General features: G+C 42.2%; 1 protein-coding gene across 3 annotated transcripts in view; it reads right to left on the bottom strand.

Annotated features, from left to right (window-relative positions):
* DIAPH3 (diaphanous related formin 3) overlaps positions 1-19,419 on the bottom strand; it is a 456,179-nt gene that overhangs the window by 402,938 nt on the left and 33,822 nt on the right. For all 3 annotated transcript variants that reach the window (XM_075918922.1, XM_006113561.4, XM_075918921.1), the window contains 3 exons: positions 17,730-17,906; positions 10,870-10,974; positions 8,094-8,224 (listed from right to left, as the gene is read on the bottom strand). In XM_075918922.1, the coding sequence (XP_075775037.1) occupies positions 8,094-8,224; positions 10,870-10,974; positions 17,730-17,906 (413 nt within the window). The remainder of the gene's footprint in view (positions 1-8,093; positions 8,225-10,869; positions 10,975-17,729; positions 17,907-19,419) is intronic.

Here is a 19,419-nt window from a genome sequence, read left to right as displayed (position 1 = left end):
ACTGCTAGGACAGAGCTAATTCTTTCAACATGCCAAGTTCAATTTTTGAAAATGAACCTCCAAAAGCACACAAATCTTCAATACAAAAAAGGGAACAGGAAAGCCTACTTATTCAGCTAGAAAAGAGGCTACTAGTACAGAATGAGGCCCTGAAGTACTGAGCAAAGCAGTCACTTCCAGATATTAGGGATGTAACTGTGTCGTTGGTTAAATGATTAACCAATAAAGGAAAGCTTATCAGTTAATGCTACCGACTACAGAAGGGGTGGGCAAGGGGAGTCTAGCCAGCCACATCCAGCTCGCCAAGCCACTGGATCCAACCCATGGCTGTCTCGCTGAGACCCTTAAGCACAATGTGGCGGCTCTACGCTCTGCATGCTGAGGAGCACGCAAGGAGGCTTTGTGCTCTGTCCTGCCCCCCAGCAAAATCTCTCAGCTCCCATTGGCCAGTTTACAGCCAGTAAAAGCTGAGAAATTTTGCTGGAGGCAGAGGCAGCAATAAAGCCTCCTCTCACCTTTCCCCCCAACCTGCCTGGAACAGAGCCACAGAGCAGCTTGCAGCTGCAGCTTAGGTTCTTGCAGGGCTGCTGACTGGGCGCCATCTAGGTAAGCACCTCTCAGCCAGAGGCTGCCTCTGGCAACTACCCCCCCCTTTGCCCTAGACCACCCCACAAACACTCTGTACCTCTCCCTCCCAGGTCACAACTCCCTTCCAAACACTGCACTCCTCTTTCCACACACCCCCAGGACAGAATCCTTTCCTGCATACCCTCTCCCTAACCCTGCACCCCACTCTGCTGCTCCAGGTCACCACGCAAACCCTCTGCACCCCTCTTCCAGGTCACAACTCCATCCCTGAAGCGTCTCCTAGAGCCCCTCCCCCGGGCCAAAATCCTTTCCCGCATCAATACCTCCATCTAGACCCTGCACTCCAAGCCTCTGCCTCAGATCACAACCCCCTCCTTCACCCAACTCCTCCTCAGACTCCACACCAGCTCCTGCACCCCAGACTCCTACCCCAAGCTCCATTCTGCACCCAACCTTTGTCTCAGACCCCACACCTCGTCAGCAGAAATGCAGCCCTTGACCACCTGCCAAAATCTTTAAGTGCCCCCCATTAAAAATTATTGCCCACCCCTGGACTGCATGCCTCCATTCCCCATGGCTCTGCCAGTACATTTTTTAGAGGGCTGGCCAGCAGCCTGGCTCAGTCAGGTTTGCACATGGTCCCAGGGTCTACCCCCGCTGCAGCTCTACATTAAGAGTAAATTAGAAGCCAGAAAGCAAGCAGTCCAACTCAGCCCCAGCTCATGCTGTATCCTGGGAACAACCTCCCAGGACAGCTCTGCAGTAATACTTTCCTTGCAAAGCTGCAGCGAAGGTAGCTCCCTGGGAATGGTGCGAGCTGGGCTGCCTGCCTGCCAGGTCCTAAAATATTCTTTATGCAGAGCCGCTATGGCGGGGTGGGAGGGTAGTTGCCAGACCAAGCACAAGCCAGGACTGAGTGCTTGCAGTTGAAAGGCATACTTATGTTCATTTTAAACAAAGCATGATGTAGAAGGCATGTATGCATAAAGAAGCATGCTGTGGCTCACCACCCTAGGAACAGTCTAGAAAAGGCCAAGATGAGAGTGAGCTCAACATGTGGAGTGGAGAAGTACAAGCATGTGACCAACAAATCAATTCATGGAAAGGTTAAATCTCATTGGTTTAGAGGTTTGTGTTATGTAACTTGTAACAGTCCCTCACAAGAGGGGGGAGGAACCAAAACAGCTTGAAATTAGATGGGATATCCCTTGCTCATTGACTACCTTCAAAACCCACCAGTCCGAACTTAAGCCAGACAAAGTTCCTAGAAACAGGACAAGTGGTTGCCAAAAGAAGAGAGAGAGAAAGGAAGCAGAAATATTCATATCCTTGAGCAAACAACTGCTATGTCCTGTCTGCTCTATTCAAAGGCACTGTGACAGAGGCTTGTGTATTCCACATCAGTTTAACTGGTTCAAATAGTCCCATCATTATTGACCATGGCTAGTTACAAAACTGAGTAAGCGTTCAGGACATAAAGAAGCTGATGTATTTTTTCCTGAATGATCTCCAAGGGATAACCAACATCTCCATTATTCTTTTCAAGTTCTGTAAGACCTGTAGATGCCCAGTGCTGGCACAGAGTTGTTTACCACCAGAACCAAAGACTCCAATGAACTGTAAAGTGGTCAGTGCTGTAGATCTCAGTACAGGTGGACATGACATCCTAATGCCCGGAGCTGGAAGAGAGCTGAGTTGCTCAGTTCTTGGTGCTGGAGACAATGCAGCCTGTGGGCCTAAAAAGAGACTGATTGCGAGGACAGAACGGGTGCTGACTTGGATTTCAGGACTGTAACACTTTAGGAGACATGAGTCTTAAAGAGCTTTCACAATTCAACATGAGAACTGACTAAATGAGACTAATATCTGAAACATCTGTACGGGTTTTCTTGTATCTGATGAAACTTGCCTAGATCTTTCCAAGAAGAAGAGCTTCAACTTTACCTACCTTGCTCTCTGGATACTCTTGGACAAAGACTCACAGGTCACACAGTGTGACAGGACAGGACTCTTAACAAGTCACAAAAAATGTGTTGCTTCACAGCTGTTTACTGGACAACAGAGGAATTGGGAGTCTTTGGAATGCTATGTTACATTGCAAGTTCTAGAAGCAAGCGTACTTTAATGGTTTTAGCCCATCTACCACTGCCTGCCAGCTACGGTATGTCTACACTACAGCGCTAATTTGAACTAACTTATTTCCAATTAGGGGGGTGCAGAGGAAGCGGGAGGGGGAGCACAGGCGGGAGGAGGACCGAGAGCTGGGGCGGCCGCAGGGGCTGGAGCAGGAGGAGGCAGGAACCTGTCCACCAAGGTCCGGAGATGACCTCTGAGGGCACGGCCCTGTTCCTCCAGCGCCTCCAAGCTCCTCTGCCGCAGCCGCAGGTCCTCCCGGACCCAGTGGTCCTGGGTGCAGAGCTGCTGCTCCAGTACCCGCAGGTGCCACCACTGGTAGTCCTCCAGGTTCCTGGTGCGCCTGCTGGCCCGGGTGCGGGTGGCTGTTGCAGGCGGGGTGGCGCACTCTGCAGTCCCAGGTGCTGCGGCTGTGATGAAACAAGAGCAGTGGTCAGTTCTCCCTGGGGACACAGTGGGTGAAACCCAGCCCTCCTCTGCAAGGTGAGGTTGGCGTGTGGGAAACGGACCAGGGCCCCTGTATGACACCCAGCTGCTGCTCCATGGTGGACAAGGCTCAGGAACATGGTCCCTAGGCTCCTTCTCCCCCCACCCTCACCCCCAATACGCATAAGGGGAGCATGATGGCACTCACGTGTGGAGCCATCCCTGGCCTCAGACGACACAGCCGATGTGCTCTATGGGATGTCTCGGGGGTCCCGGGTAGGCACCTCGCAGGCTCCTGACTCTCGGCATCCTCTTCTTCCTTCTCCGTGTCTGGGACGGGCCCTCTGCGTGAGCCCCCAGGATGCAGTCCAGGGCCTCATAATGCGGGCATGCCTCCGGGTCGGCCCCTGGCTGGGAGGCCCTGGAGAAGGCCTGCTGCAGGTCCTTGATTTTCCAGCAGACCTGCTCCTGGGTCCCCATGTGGCCTCTGGTGGCCAGGCTGGCAGCCATGCAGCTGTAGACGGCCGCGTTCCTGTGGCTAGTGCGGAGATCGTGGACGTTGGAGGCCTCTCCCCAAAGTCGATGAGGTCCACAATCTCTGCACTAGACCAGGCGGGTACCCGCCTTTTGAGGCCCCTGGCAGGCTCCTGGGAGCCGCCAGCCTAGTCCTGGGAAGAGGCAGAGGGCTGGGTGGCAGCGGGTGGCTGGCTCATCCCATGCCAGGTGCAGGGTCTGCTGGCTGGGTGCTGGCAGGCTTACAACTGGCACAAGCACTGTAGCCAGCCCGTGCTCCTTTAAGGGCTCCGGGGCCAGGACAGGGGCAGAAGAGTTTTCCTGGTTTGGCTCAGAGTGGCCACCAGGGCAAGCTGGGAAGGGCTAGCCTCCCACTTTTCGAATTAAGTGGCTACACAGCCCTTAATTCAAACTAGGTGTTTCTCCTAATAGAATGAGGTTTACCTAGTTCAAATTAAGCACTCCACTATTTCAAATTAAATTCTAAATAGCGGTTTGCATGTGTAGCCCATATGAAAGTTAATTTGAACTAATAGCTGTTAGTTCGAATTAACTTTGTAGTGTAGACATATCCCAAGTCTGTCTGTTAACTCCACATCCCATAGATTGTCCATTCCCTTGTATTCAAGTAATTATGACCTTTTTTAAAAAAATGAGCGAAACAGTATAAATTTTGCTAAATTCATTCTTTGAAATGGCTAAATCATTTTTGCTGAAACATTGAAAAAAATCTGCTTGAGGCTGACACCACACCAGACTTTTGCTAATGGAGGTGAAAATTCTCTACTAGCAACTAAAAACATGGTCTTAAAATTGGAAAGAGATAGCAAGCCTCAACTACAGGTACGGATGTCAGTGTCCCTTTAATCTTTTCCACCCATGTGCAGAATAAATTTTAATGTGCACCAAGGCATGTGTGACTATGTACCACCAGTACAAACAAAAAACCTTGTGGGCACTCTGTTAATCAGCTGGGAGGTATCTAAATCTCTCCTGATTGGCCACACAAGCATACAATTTACATAGAACACTGCTATCAATTCCACCTATAATTTAAATGTTTTGTTTATTCATTAAAACAAAACCTCAATTTGCAATCGTCTGGTTAACACTCAATATCACAAGATCATGAGCCTTTAATTCCATTGCTTAAAAAGTGTAGTAATATTGTACACTGTTTGCATTAGTAAAAGGAATGATTTGAGAGGCACAGGAATTTGACACCTGTAAAGATTACTAGAGCCATCAACACTGATTTTACATTAACTTAAACATATATTGGCATTAGTTCTCATTTACCAAACTAGTTAGTTTTGGGGTCTGCAATTTTAAGATCCTCTGAAAATTACAATAGCTAAAAATAAACGTAAAAACATAAAAGCTTGATTTTTTTATTGCACTTGTTTAGTTCACAACATGCATTTTTCTAGAATTAGACATTTTAATAATGTTCCCTCCATCACTACTTTCTGTGAAATTGATCTGTTATTCATCAGCTTGTCAAAAACAAAGTATATAGTTTGCAACCATAAAAAGTTAGAAGTATTATTCACTATACATGTTGACAACCCAGTTTTCTAATAAATACTCAACCTCAGTCCTATGAAGCTCAAGAGGGAATGACTGTAGACTATATTTGATTTCACAGAGATAAGTGAAACCAATTTTACAGTTTTAGAACCATTCATGTCAAGTTGAAAGTTATACAGCTTTGATCTGTAGGTACAGTAATAAGTCTTGAAAACGTATTTCTGTATATTTATTGCTACACTGTATTGATGCCAGTCTGCTTCAATGTTATGCAAAGTTAACCTGAAAACAAGATTAACGATGCGATGTCGTATAGCTTTGACATAAAATGCATTAGGCTTATAGAAGACTGTAGACTGCCTTAGAGTTTCTCCCACAATAATTACTCTTTTTCCCACTTCTCACTGCATGTCTCTGAAGCCTGACCTCTTTCTTTCCCCAAACTAAAATGCTCCTACAGGTTCAATCTCTCTTGTTCAGGACTCTCTGGTCCAGCAATATCCATGGTCCAATAGGACCACAGATGTTACTTGTCCAGAAGCCCCTGGACCAATGATCCCCTGGAGCTGTCCACAGAGCGAGTCTGGCAGCCCCGGGGGCTAGCTCAACAGCACAGCCTGGCAGCCGCCAGGGACCAGAAGCACAGCCCAGCCAGCCTGAGAGGCACAGCCAAGGGCTGGGAACACAGCTTGGCAGTTGCTGGGCATTGAAAGCCAGAAACACAGCCTGGCTGCTGTGGGAACGTGAGCACAACCCAACTGGCAGCCCCAGGGAACTGGGAGCAGGGCTGGCTTGCAGAAGGCACCTCTTGGAGACCCCTGACCTCCTCTGGCCTGGCAAACTCCCTTGTCCAGGACCTGTCAGGTTCCAGGGATGCTGTATAATGCTGTGATCATCTCCCTTGTTTATTACTATATTAATTTCCTCTCAGGCAGCACCAGTTTCCATACTTCGATCAACTGAATCAAAAACAGTATTTCTTTCAGCTGTTGCTCAGTTCACATTATTCCTTGCTTCAAATACCTTCACTAAATTGCTCTTGCATTATCTAGTTTAAGCTTCATATTTTTATGGACTTAACCTTTGCTCTCACTACCCACAACTGGTCTTGGACAACCTTTCCCCTGCCACGATAGCCCCCCCTCTTTACCTTGCCCCTCATTCTTGAGTTATTTTATGTTGTCCCACTTGCATAAAATGTTGTTCCTAAACAAATTATTCATTTATCTCAATTTCCTCAAAATTGCCTCCAGCAAAATCAAAAAATACTAGCCCCCCATCAATAAAACTGAGGTCCTCTAGCCACAAAAAGTGAAGGATGTGGAGGAACATAGTGCATTTTTTTGTCTGTTCAAACCGCAAGTTCCATGTATCTTTCACTTCTACAGTTAAATAAATGTTTTGCTTCAGAGAAACAAATATATGTAAGAGCTCCCATTTGGTTTTCAGATTGGATATAAACATTTTTTCACATTTTCTAAGAGCTGTTCTTGGAAAAGGGAATGGCAGGGTACACAAGTTATTGGGTGCTGCCTGTGGGATGTCTCCCCAACTTGGCACATCCCATCTGAAGGTGGTGTACTTTAGATGGGACAAAAATGAGTTTACAACTCCAAGAATTGCCTAAACGGGTCACTCAAAAGGACAGAAGCAGGAAGACAACAATCAGTGTGGAACAGGCAAAATAAAAATGGCTGTTTCTTTCAGATGTCAATTCTAGGTAATGCTAGAAGGAAAGATTTTTCTCTGTCTTCACCCGGAAACCCAGCCTCCTAATAAGCTCAACTAGCCCTTCCTTTTGGTTAAACCAGCAAAGGACTGGTTTATGTTATGTAACTTAAGAGTCCATGTGGCCTTCTTGAGATAAATATCAGTTTATAACTTTAATATTATGGTAAACCATCTTACCAAGATACTCCACTGGCTCAGGTGAGCCCTTACCAAATGGAGAATACCTTCTGCGCTCCGTTCAGCAGTGAGCCAGACAGTTGGGTTACCCCTGTTAACTCACTTTAGCGTCTTATTCTTAAACATTAGCCAATTGTTAGAGACAGGAACACTTACCCTACCAAAGCAGCTGGGGAATACACTGTATTACAAGTCTTATGCAACAAGACTATACAATGGAGATAGGCTGAATTTAACACCCCCGATTATCATTTCGCAGTATATGAACAAGGACTGGAACATTCCAGGTGGAAGGAGAGATGTTGCCTATGAATTGACTGTTTCAATTGTAGTTGTTGGTGAACATTATATTCTTCTTCATTACACTTCCATACATTCCCTAAAATTAGGTATCAGTAATAAACCTTGGGATAAGCCAAGTTATAATCCAAAAAGAAAGGGTGAAGGACTACTTTATCAACTTTGAATTCTTACCTGTATAGCAGTTCACCTTAAACTGTCATTTGAGAAGTGTTACTACTTATGCTAAACTATCTTGTTCCACATTATATTTAGCTGAGGCACTCTGTGTTTGTTTCCCAGAGCTGAAGAAAAGAGTATGTAATATCAAAAGCTTTCTTTCACAAGCAAAGGTTGATTCAATAACAGATATTACCTCACCTCTTTGCCTAATATTCTGGAACCAACACAACTACAACAACGCTGCCATATGCCTATGTGGCATTCTGATGTAGCCAAACTGCTCTTTGGATATAAAAATTGCTTCACATTTTGCCCCTTAGATTTTTTCCAGATATGAGAAGTCTAACAGTCTACTTAAAAATTAGAGAACCTTAAAAAAGTGTACAGATAGCTTTAAAACCAGAACCAAGGTAACAGCTTGTGTATATTAATCAAACTGCATTGAAGTATTTTCTTATTTAGAAGGTTTTTTTATAAAATAATAATTCCGAAAATTAAATGCTGCAATATTCCCTAGGCAAGAGAGGCATTACCTGACAGGGTTACTGGTCAAAGACACCCGTAGGGATTCTAAGCAAGTGACAAGTCTTTCATCGGTTGTTCCAGATTTTAGTTCCAGCATGAATTCGTGCGGTGTAATCTGTCGTCTGCTCTTGAGGCTTCCCTGCAAGAACAAAGTCACGTTAAATGGATCTCCTCTCTTTTATGCTTAAAACAGCTTATTGTTGGTATTCACAGATTGGGCTAATCCTGATCCTGTTAAAAAACTGTTGGGTTTTTTTTACCATTAAGTGGTTTTGATTCTTTGTCATTGCCTCTCATAGTTTCACATTCAAAATGTTAATATTTTGCATTTTGTCAGTGTAGAATTTCATCTGCCAGTTGCTCTACTTCACACAGCAAAACATAATTCATATATAAGATGAAATCTAAGATGTGAAAATGAAATAAATGGTTGCTGATTTTAGAAAAGTCTTTGCACTCAACACAGTTCAGGTTCATGTTTTTAATGTTTTTGTGACAATCATACCTGGATTGAACATTTTTGGCTGTTTTACTTTAGTTACCCAAGAGATGAATGACAAACAAATTAATTGACAATGCTCTGTACCAGCAACTTTCAAATGCAATTAGACATTTTGTTCCTGGACAATACCTTTTGTCTTTCACCTGACAACTTCAATCTACCTATTTGGTTAATAACTTGAAGAGCTGAAATCTTATTTTGGCATCGTGGCTCTGAAATGCAGTAATGGCTGCATACAGGAGTGGCCCGAGGGGAGCTGCGGCAGCTGGCGCCCCAGGCAGAATGCACGATCAGCGCCCCCGCCTGCATGGCCGTCAATGGAGCGACGTCATCATTGGGTGTCCCTTGACGTCATCATCGGGCGCCCCGTTGAAGGCAGCGCCATAGGCAACGGCCGTGCCATAGGCAACGGCCGCATCAGCCTATAGTTACGGGCCGCCCCTGGCTGCATATGTACTCTGTTGGCCAGTGTATTAGACGTCTAACCCTCTGTACTTAGTTCACAGAAAATGAGTCTTACACTTAGCTCAAGCTGTAGAGTTGTACATTTAGTTTTGGAGGTACCTACTTCAACCAATGTGGTGATAGGCAAGATGGTGCTCAGCAAATGTAGGTTACAAGTACTTTCTTTTTTGATGGGTACATTTATCGCAGAAATAAAAAGTAATTTTGGTAACCAGATCAGGAGCCACTCCATTCTTCATTGTAATACATAGTGCAAAAGTAGTACCACTTTGATACTTTTATTGCATGTTTCCTGAACAGGCATGGCTTGGGAAATCCTCATAGGCTTTTTCTCTTAAATGTCTGTCCACTTCATTGTTAAATCTTGGTTGCACACCAGGAGCATTTGGACCAGCGACTGTTAACATGATGTTTCCAGAAAGCTCTTTTGTAAATGGATTCCCCACCCTTTTTCTTCTATTGTTAGAGTAATATTTGTTTGTATATTGACCCACAGTCTATTGTGCCAAATTAAAGTTGTCTTGGCTTTAATTATTATGAATATAAACTACATTAACATGTAGAAACCCAAATCATGGATCATGCTCCCCATGTGCTCATAACTATATAAACACAACAAAAAGATGGTCCCTGTCTCAAAGGGCTAATCATTTTTTTCATGTTTTTGTATTAATGTGACAATAGGAATTAATATGGCATTACTCTACAAGTTGTGATGCAAGAACCTCTTAATGTTAGCTGGCAAGGGGTGCAGCAAACAATGTATTGAGTTATGACATTAGCTCCTCTGCAGTGCCACTGACAGATCAATCACATTACCATGTTGCAAATTATCATAATTACTTTTGCTTTCCTCTGACCACCTTAAAATGCCCTGTAGAAAATAAACACATAGTCCTTTTATGACAGATCTCCCATTGCAAACATTTCTGACCTCAGACATGCCGAAGTCCCTACATTGAACACGTCTGACACCGCTCAATTCTAAAGTTAAATTTCATTATATGAACCTTAAGATGGCAAATTTAAAAATTATATGCAATTGTTTTCACAGAATACAATACAATAGTAGTCTGTAGAATTCATGGCCTCAGTATAAATAAGATCAGTAACTAATTACAGGTTGGACCTCCCTGGTCTGGCACTATTGGGACCTGACTGATCCCAGATGAGAGATTTTGCGGACCAGGGGAGGTGAGCCCTAGACCTGCTGTAGGCCCTACTCACACTCTGCTGGTCCTCACCCTCCTTGCCTATCACATCAGATGGCCCTGCTGCAGCCCACCAGGCAGCCGCGCCAGGCAACTCACGGCTAACAGGCTGCAGGGCTCCTAGGAAGGAGCTCTCCACTGTGGCTGTCAGGTCCTACAACATCCATGATCCCAAGGATGTTGCCGGACAAGGGAGTACCAATTTACAGTGGTTCAACCTATAGGATTAAAATAAATTTGGACAGTTTTGTGTCTATATGACCACTATCAGACACAGAATACTGGGTAACATGTGTCGTGATCCAATCCCGTATGCACCTTTAATGTCCCCAAATACACAAATGGAAATCAATTTCAGCCATACAAAATACAGCATTAGACTAAAGTGTAAAGGATATAGGATCAACCACATATATAGATAACTTCCAGTGTTACCTAAAGATGTTAAAAAAAGGACCCAGAAGCGATTTAAAGACTGATATTAGTCAAAAAATTAATACTCAGTTACGCATTATCATCCGTCCAAATATACATGTAAAAGTAGTAACCACAATCCCCTTTCCATACACATATTTTTGGTGTATTCTAGAACTGACATATACTTACAGTTTTCGAAGCAGTACTAATATATTGCATCACCATTTCTTTTTTGGTATTCAAGTCCTTTTCTCGCAATGGTGTTTTTTTGTCTTCATTTAAATTCATATCTTCCTACAGGAAAAAATTGAAATAATTTGTTTTAGCCATGTACATGTCTGATAATAAGGATCTTAATGAAGGCCTACACACTGCTGTAGAGGTATAGGTATGTTAAGTGTAAAACTTGGGGGGGAGGGGAGGAGAGAAGAGAACCTATATAAAAAACAGAAATACTGTTGTACCAAATAAAAGCAAGCAGGATCTTATGAGGGAGATAAGGCAAAAAGCCACATTTATTGTAAAGATAATAATAAAAAAATAAAGAAAAGATAGAAGCAAACAACGTTGTTTAACTATTTATTCCTATCACTACTTAACCTTTATACACTTTTTTATATAAAAAAACATTCATTCATGAATCCATTCATTCAAGTTCTGTGTATAGTTACCAGCCTGGAAGTTGCTTGTGACAGAATACTGGCCAGGTATTCTGTACACAAGTGATGATAGTGGGGAGCGAAGTCCTGATCAGATGCACATCTGAAGCTCCTGGTAGGCTGGCAGCAGAACCTCGGACTCCGATTCCATAGTTTTTTAGTCCAGTTCTTATAGGAATTTCTTCCTATGCCAGTCTATGGAAATTGCTGCATCATGCTGATGTCTCCAGGGTGGCTGCCAGGTGCTCATCAGTGATCTAATCGGGTGGACCTCCAGTACTTGGTTTTCTCCACTTGACACCTTTTGGTTGCACTGGCACCTGACGCCTTCTTCAGCCCTTTGTTGCTGTATTCTCAGGCTGGCACCTCTCAGAACCATTCATTCATCGTCCAAGCACTCTCTCTCTCTCTCTTACATACATTCCCTAATTAATGTTTCCCATGCAGTATTTTGTATAATAATAAAAGTTGTAGTTACAAAAGTTTCTGGGTGGTATTGCTTAAAACATTCTCTGAGTGCTAAGTAAAGTTACAATGTTTTAAAGAGAACAGGCGTCAATTATGTAACAATGCCCTTAGTCAATTACAGGGCTTGGCTCCCATAGCAGAGTTAGTGGCTTGACAATGCATTGTTACAATGTATCTCTGCAAGGTCAATTTCAAGCAGCCCCTTGTACAAGCTTGAGCATGCCCTGGGACACAGAGGGGGGGCTGTTTCTGGCTACATAGGATTATATTCTTAACAGTTCTAAGTTACATGACCTAATACATTATATTCTAAAGGGGCAATAATAATAATAAATCTAAACATTTAACAATCTTAACTAATAATAATAAGAAGAAGAATTAATAATAAATCTAAACACTTTAAGTTGTGGGGAACAAATTATGGGGAGTCACTTCCATTTGGGGGAATCATTTTCAATACATTAATATGTTATCCCTACAATACCAACAATGAGGAAACTAAAGAACGAAATGCAAAACATCCACTTAAGCAATTTATAACCTTGCAATAGGCAAAAAGGACAGAGCAATATATAAAGTCAAGTTACAAATTCAAAAAAAAGTTCTTTAATTTTACAGAATGTGTATCATAATTTTACCCTCCCTATTTTACAATTCCAGCATCAGCACAGTCAGTCAATAACTGCAAGCAAGACTAGCAGTGTAGTTCCATTTTAACCTCCTCCTAAGAATCATATGCAAAATGAAGACATAGTGGGTGGGAGACCCCGTATAACAGTCACCTTCTCCTCCTCAATCATCACAAAACCATATTGCAGTCTTGATTCTTGGTATGTATCGATCATTTTGGGAAATGTAAGCAAAAAGTTACTTTACATCTTTCGTAGAGCAAGTGTCACTGCATTCTGTTATATCTGTAATTAAACACCTAAATTGTGAACTTTTCTTTCTTCAGTCCAGTGATCACACAGCAGCATTTTCCCCCTATATCTGTACACATCATTTCAGCCTCTTTTAGGATGCAGATCTTGCTACTAACCACCATGCCTGTAACCCTGAGATTAGATTACTGCACTACATCCAGCTACATTTTTGAAAACTTAATCCTTTTGAAAACTGAAGCCGGTATATAACTTGCTAAAACAGTGTTTCCTGCCATGAGCTTATTATGCTATTGCTCTGGAATCTGTACTATGATTTTTCTGCATGCCCCCAGGACACAGCTAGGACTAGGACACTCCCAGGCGCCTCTCTTGAGTAGCTGGGATCAGAATCCTGCTGGACCGCCTCCATACAGGCAGGGCCCCGCTGGCCAACACACGTATGGCCCTGCCTGCCACCCAGACATAACAGACGGGATACAGCTAGGACTACTCCAGCCTGTTGTGGTTGGCTGTGAAACCAGTTACCAGATAAGACCGTTTTAAACAACATAGTATACATCTGCCTTTAGTGTTAGCTGTAATAAGGAGAAGATCTCAATAGAGTAGCTCAATTACGCCTTTTCAATTGATGTTCGGGCCACCAATGCTTCTTATGCGGTCACAGTCAGACCCTCCCAATTCTGACCCCACCAGTCCAGAGCTAATTCAATGGCATAAACTTTTACAGGAGGAACTTCCCCAGGCTGTTCAACTTATACAGCAGACAATGGAACAGGCTCGGAAAAAAAAATGGACAAGCAGTGGCAGAAACTGAAATGGATGTATCTGAAATGGAACACTAAGCCTCTTCAAGTAAAGTGGGAGGAGCCATTTACCATTTGTAATAAGGGGAGTGACACAGTATTCCAAATTGATCGAGGCCCCCACAGGAAATAGGTCCACCGAAGACAGCTTAAGCATGTAGGAGGAACCATCCCTGTCCTTGCTCCTCCTTACAATAACCCAGTGCCTATCATGCTTAAGGTTTTTTGCAGGTTTTTGTCTTACAGAACATCAGGTACCAGCTGAAGAGCAACAGAAACACCATGGTTCTAGTGTCCTGACAAAGACTGTGTTCAGTGTAAGCATGTAATAGTATAGTTGATTAACCAATAAGCAAAAGCTTATAGGTTAATGCTATAGACTACATGCATTTCCCTCTCCCCATCACTTGCCAGAAATTTTTTTTTTTTTTTTACCAGGATGGCCAGAAGCCCAGCTTGCACTGGGTCCTGGACCTACCCCTGCTGCTGTTCTGCATTTAAAGTGTATTAGGAGTCAAGGACTATAGGTAGCCTAGCTCAGTTCTGGCTCATGCTAGGCCTGGGAGCTCAGACCCCTCCCCACAAGATAGGGGCTGCCCAAGGACTATAGAATAGTCAACTAACCAATAAGAATGTGTTGTTAATCAACTATTAAATTAACCGATATTTAACATCCCTAGTTCAGTGTTCGTCTTGTCACGGGTGCCCCTATGCTAGCATTGTTGTGTACTGTATTTGGGGAAAAGAGGGGATACTACACTAGGCAGGGAAAACTTTTTCCCCTCTCCTTATCTCTCCCATCTCCCACCAAATTATCAATCATACATCCACCTCGGTCCAAAAAGCCTTTGGTCCCCAAAGCATCAGGTTTATGGTTAGTTCCTCTAGTTATCATTGTTACCTGCTGTTATTGATATACATTTGTATTGTTAGTTACATTTTTTTTTGTTAATTTATCTCATTGTCCTCTGATTACAATAAACAAAATACCTGTCATATCAAGATATGAAACAGGAGATCTGTATGGGAAATCCAGAAATTGTCATGGCAATTGGAATGATGATGTGGATGGGTGGAGGTAAAACATCCACCTTGGAGTGGTCACTGTAATTTGGGTAGCCAAGGGGGGATAATGTTGCATGAAGCCTCTGCCAGAGCTATTACTTGATTTACACACAAATTTTCTAGAAATGCATTAAACTCTAAGGTCCTGCCAACACATGACAGAGAATGACAAAACCTGCTGCTGACTGCACTACTGTGAACATTGTTTAAGGGGGGCAGTTGTCTTCCAAGTCACTTTATTACTGATGATTAAGATAGAAATTCTTCTCAGTCAGACGCTGTGTGCTGGAAGGTATCTCTGTAACAACCATTGAGCTTTGAAACTTTGTACTTGTCTCTCTGTAACTTTCAGCTACCTTGCCTTTTAAATTCTGCACTTTGTTGTAAGATTATTGAGCTTTGTAACTCTCAGCCACTTTGCTTGTAACTTGTTCTAAGCTGCATGCCACCCTGTGATAAAACAATGTGTGTGAATGGAGGGTGTTTGGGGTGAGGGAAACAGCAAGGCTAAATATGTGAAGCCAGCAGCTGACAAATTAAGACACAATGCTGCCCTAAGCAAACAAAGGACCCGGACTGAGGGAGGTCTGGGCATGCTCCTCCCAGACCAACGTGGAGGTAGGACCCCTGCACAAGTGACAGGAGCAATTCAGTTCTTATAAAAGGAGAGACCACTTGGCAGAAGCCCTCTTTCTGATCAGTGTGCCTGCCAGGATCCATGGCTAGAGGCAAACCTGTGGAGTCAACATGCCTTGGCTTGCCTCTACAACCTTTTGCCTGTGTAAGTATATGAGTGCCTGAGGATATGTGCCTGTGAATGGACTAATGAATGTGTAGGTGAGATAGCTCATACCCCTTCAGTTTAATTCCATAGTGTCAGTCAATGAAAGGTCAATTCCCTGGCGTTTAATTCATAACTTAATAAATCTATGAGTGTAACCCTGGGATGGTCTGCAGTGAAACTGGGGTAACAGTATCAGAAACCATCAAACAGGTGTTGGTATTTTTTTTGTTCTGTGTTGTTTGCCTTAATACCATTTTCTGTGCATGTTACATAAGATGAGAAATTATTCTATGCTGTAACAGGGATTGAGTGATCTAAGAGCCTTCTATAAAGAACATTTTTCCACCATGTACATGATTACATTTACCTTTCTTGCTTTCTTGAAATTCACTATGCTTGCAATTCCTTGATAATTAAACAGATTTTCATTTTATATCACAAGACAGATTTAAGCTACATATTGAACATTCTAACACCTTGCTCCATATTTGCTCCCCTGGAATTGCACTAGTCTTTGGAAGCACATTGAAAAAATAAAATAAAATAAAGGTGGAGAGAAGAAAACTTTCTCCTGAGGATACTTTAGATGACATCCAGCCATTGTTAGAAAAATATAATTCTATAATTTTATTCTGATCAAAAGCCCCATCCTCTTGATATCCCAAATACAGCTGACCCATAAAATGATCTTAGCAAGTATAACTGTTTCTTTGCTAAAATACCTTATCGTGGCCTGCTACCTACTCTCAAAGACAAAGCCCCTAAGAATTTCGTGCACTAAGAAATTCTTTATCAGTGGCAACTCTTATTAAGCAAAGCCTCAGGTTCCACTGAGAAGTTACACACACAGAGAAAGAAGCCAATATGGCAATCTCAACATCTGTCCCCTTAGTGACATTGCCTCTCAGAAGAAATCATGACACCAGTGAAATGGGACCACTCATGCCATTCTTCTGTTAGGCATCCTTTAGTGGCGGATTAAAATAGCTTCTATTTCTTGAACCACGGAATGCTGTTTTGGGAACAAAGAGTGCTAACCAGAAATAAGCTCCACCTATCAAGGAAGTAGAAGAGTATCTCTGTATAAGACTGGCTAATTTAAAAGAGGGCTTTAAATGGAGACACAACAAGGACAGGAAACAAAAAGCCCACAGACAAGTCAAAAACATGGCAACCAGGACAAGGGTTAGAATTTGGAGGGAACATGAACAATTTTAGCAGGTAAAAGGGGTAAAATCAAATGAGCATCTCAGAAGTCTGTATTGAAATGCATCAAGTATGGGGAATAAACAACAAGAACTAGAAATGACATATCTGGCATCACAGAGATTTAGTGGGATAACCAATTATTGCAACATTGGACCAGGATATTGCAACCAATATCCTATGATGACCTTTGCTAGAACTTCTTGTCTCTTTATGGTTCACAGTGCCTGTGCTGACAGAAGTAACAGGAAGGAAGCATCTGTATGAATGAAGTTTGAGGTCTGTTTTGTTTTCTCCTTATTACCTGTGGCAGATCAAAAAGCACCTAACAAATTTTATCCAGTGCTGATCTGAACCTGTATTGAAGTTAAACAGGTCACTGCCTTCAAATGAGAGGCTTGCAGTTGTGATATGTACTTCTTCCGGTGTCCTTGAAGATTGTGACCAACAACCCCTGTGCATGACAACAGCTGAGGCCTAGAGCCTTCTGTGATGTCTGAAGCACTTAACACCTGCAAAGAAGTACAAGCCACCAACTGGAACCTCAGTTTTAACCTGTTGTTCTGAGAAAACTTTTCCATACAACTTGATACATAACCCCAATTTAAATAACTATATTTAGCCTAGTAAATGGGCTTTGTAAATAGCAGTACACATTTGGAAGTTTGCTGAAGAATATTTTTTTCTCCTGACAGACACACAGTCCTTTCTGTTCCTACATGTTCATTTTGGTGACCCCTGAAGTCTAGATCAAACAGCAGCTACCACCACAGTTCTGGGACAGGACTCACTTTGATCTGGCTTTCAGCATTTCAAAGTACTGTTTGTTTGTACCTACTTTATAAGTGACCCAGACTGCACTACAGACTTCATTCTTTAGTACTCTCCAAAGCTTTGTGTCATCTGCAAAGTTATGATTTTGTCTTTTCTTCCAGGTCACTGATAAGAGAGCATCAGGCGGAGAGCCAATAAACATAGTGTAATGAGGATTCCCTGTTTACAATTATATCTTGATAGATATTCTTCATTCAATTGGGGACAAAAGAGAGACACTTTCATTCATAGATAATGAGCTTCAAGTGAATAGACATTAGTCATGATGTAATTCTGTAAATGAAAAACATCTAAAATTCAACACAGAGAGGGATGTTTACAATCAATAGTGAGATGGGATTCTTACCATCATTTTTTCAAAAAGTGCTAGGATTTCTCGTTCTGACAAGGGTTTGAAGATAGACTCATCTACATCTACAGGAGGTGATGACCAATCAATAGACGAATGTGATTGTTTCAGCTGTAATACCGGAGGTCTTTCTTTTCTACTGCTTGGAATCCTTATGCTGGCAAATCTATCCAACTGCAAGGGAAAAAAAGTTAACAGAGATTACCAGCTGTCATTGATATTATATTCAACCACAATAAATAACGTTTACACTTTTTTTAAACAGTTAACCATCTCATGTTCGTCCAACTGTTTAATTTTAAACATTTTTATGAGAAGAGACCTAGACCACTCATCTTTAGATGTTAAAAAAGTCAGCTGCTCCGTTACAATGCATACTTTATTATACAGATTACAGAAAATAGATACACAAAGGATGGTAATGTAAAGTATAGAGCTGGCCTCTCTCTCTGTCTCTCTACTCTGTATTAAATAGGAGGTAGTTTTACACTCCCAAAACTACTTTTTTCAAGCTCCATTTTTTTTTATAGAAGTAGGATAAACTCCTTGTTGAAAAAAAAAAGTTGTTTCTCCATGATTAACTTTGGCTTTACCTAATTACTTGTGGAATTTCTTTTACAGCAGCTTTAGGGTTACATGATGGAAAAGCTAAGGGCAATTCTAATCTAGTTACTATTACCAACAGCCACATTAAATATCTTTCAATGGATTGTTATTTTATCTACTACAGAAATCAGCTGCAACAAGTCCCTCTTATAAAAGAGCAAAAATAAATCTTCATCACCCAATTTTGTTTATACCATATTTATGCAGAATGCAGCGTCTTTTCCCTTAAACATCTATTTGCTTGCAGACTTGACACCAGGAATAATAAAATGCAGCCCAATATTCAGTTATATGAAATTCATGAATATAGGTTAAAAAAACCTCTCATTTTAACTTTTAAACATACTCTCTGCCAATATCATAAAGACTTTAGAAGAGCCATTAATAAGTGAATTAATTTAACGTATAAAAATAAAGAGAGAACTAAAAGAGTTAATATTAACTTAACTGCAAAAACTTATTGAAAAATCTTTTTTCGAGATTCTTCTCTGCTTCTTAAGGAAATTACAATTCATGGCAGACATAATATTGGTGTTATAGTTGCTGACTTCTTTATTCAATATTGAAACATTGATTTTTTTAAACAATGTAATCCTGTTAGGCTATTCTATTGTATTAAATGTTGCCATTCTAATTAGGGATGTTAAGAGGCACGTAAATGATTAATCATGTAGTCAATGCAATTTCTATCAACTACACAATTAGTCGCTAAGGGAAGGCGGTCTGTCCCATCTCGAGCTGGTTCAGGAGCTACCCCTTCTGTGACTCTGCAGTTTAAATGTAGTAAGAGCCAGGCATGCAGGCAGCCCATGTCTTACTACTTTTAAAATGCAGAGTCACAATGGTCCTGTCCTGGCTCATGCCAGGTCCAACAGCTGCTGTTCGCAGCAGCCTGTGCCGCCGCAGACAGGGGTTGCTGCCTGAGCAGCTTCCCCTATCCCTCCACCCTCCCGCTGCTGCTACCTCTGATAGAGGAAATAGCACTGGGGCAGGAGGCAGGCAGCAACACAGATATGGTGCTGGGGGAAACGGCCTTCACTAAAACACAAGGAAGTCAATAGTAACACTGAGTAGGTTTCAT

This window comes from Pelodiscus sinensis, chromosome 1 (genome assembly GCF_049634645.1).
Source record: "Pelodiscus sinensis isolate JC-2024 chromosome 1, ASM4963464v1, whole genome shotgun sequence".
NCBI lineage: Eukaryota > Metazoa > Chordata > Testudines > Trionychidae > Pelodiscus > Pelodiscus sinensis.
Note: the sequence above shows the minus strand (reverse complement) of the source record. Positions and strands in the feature narration are given on the sequence as shown.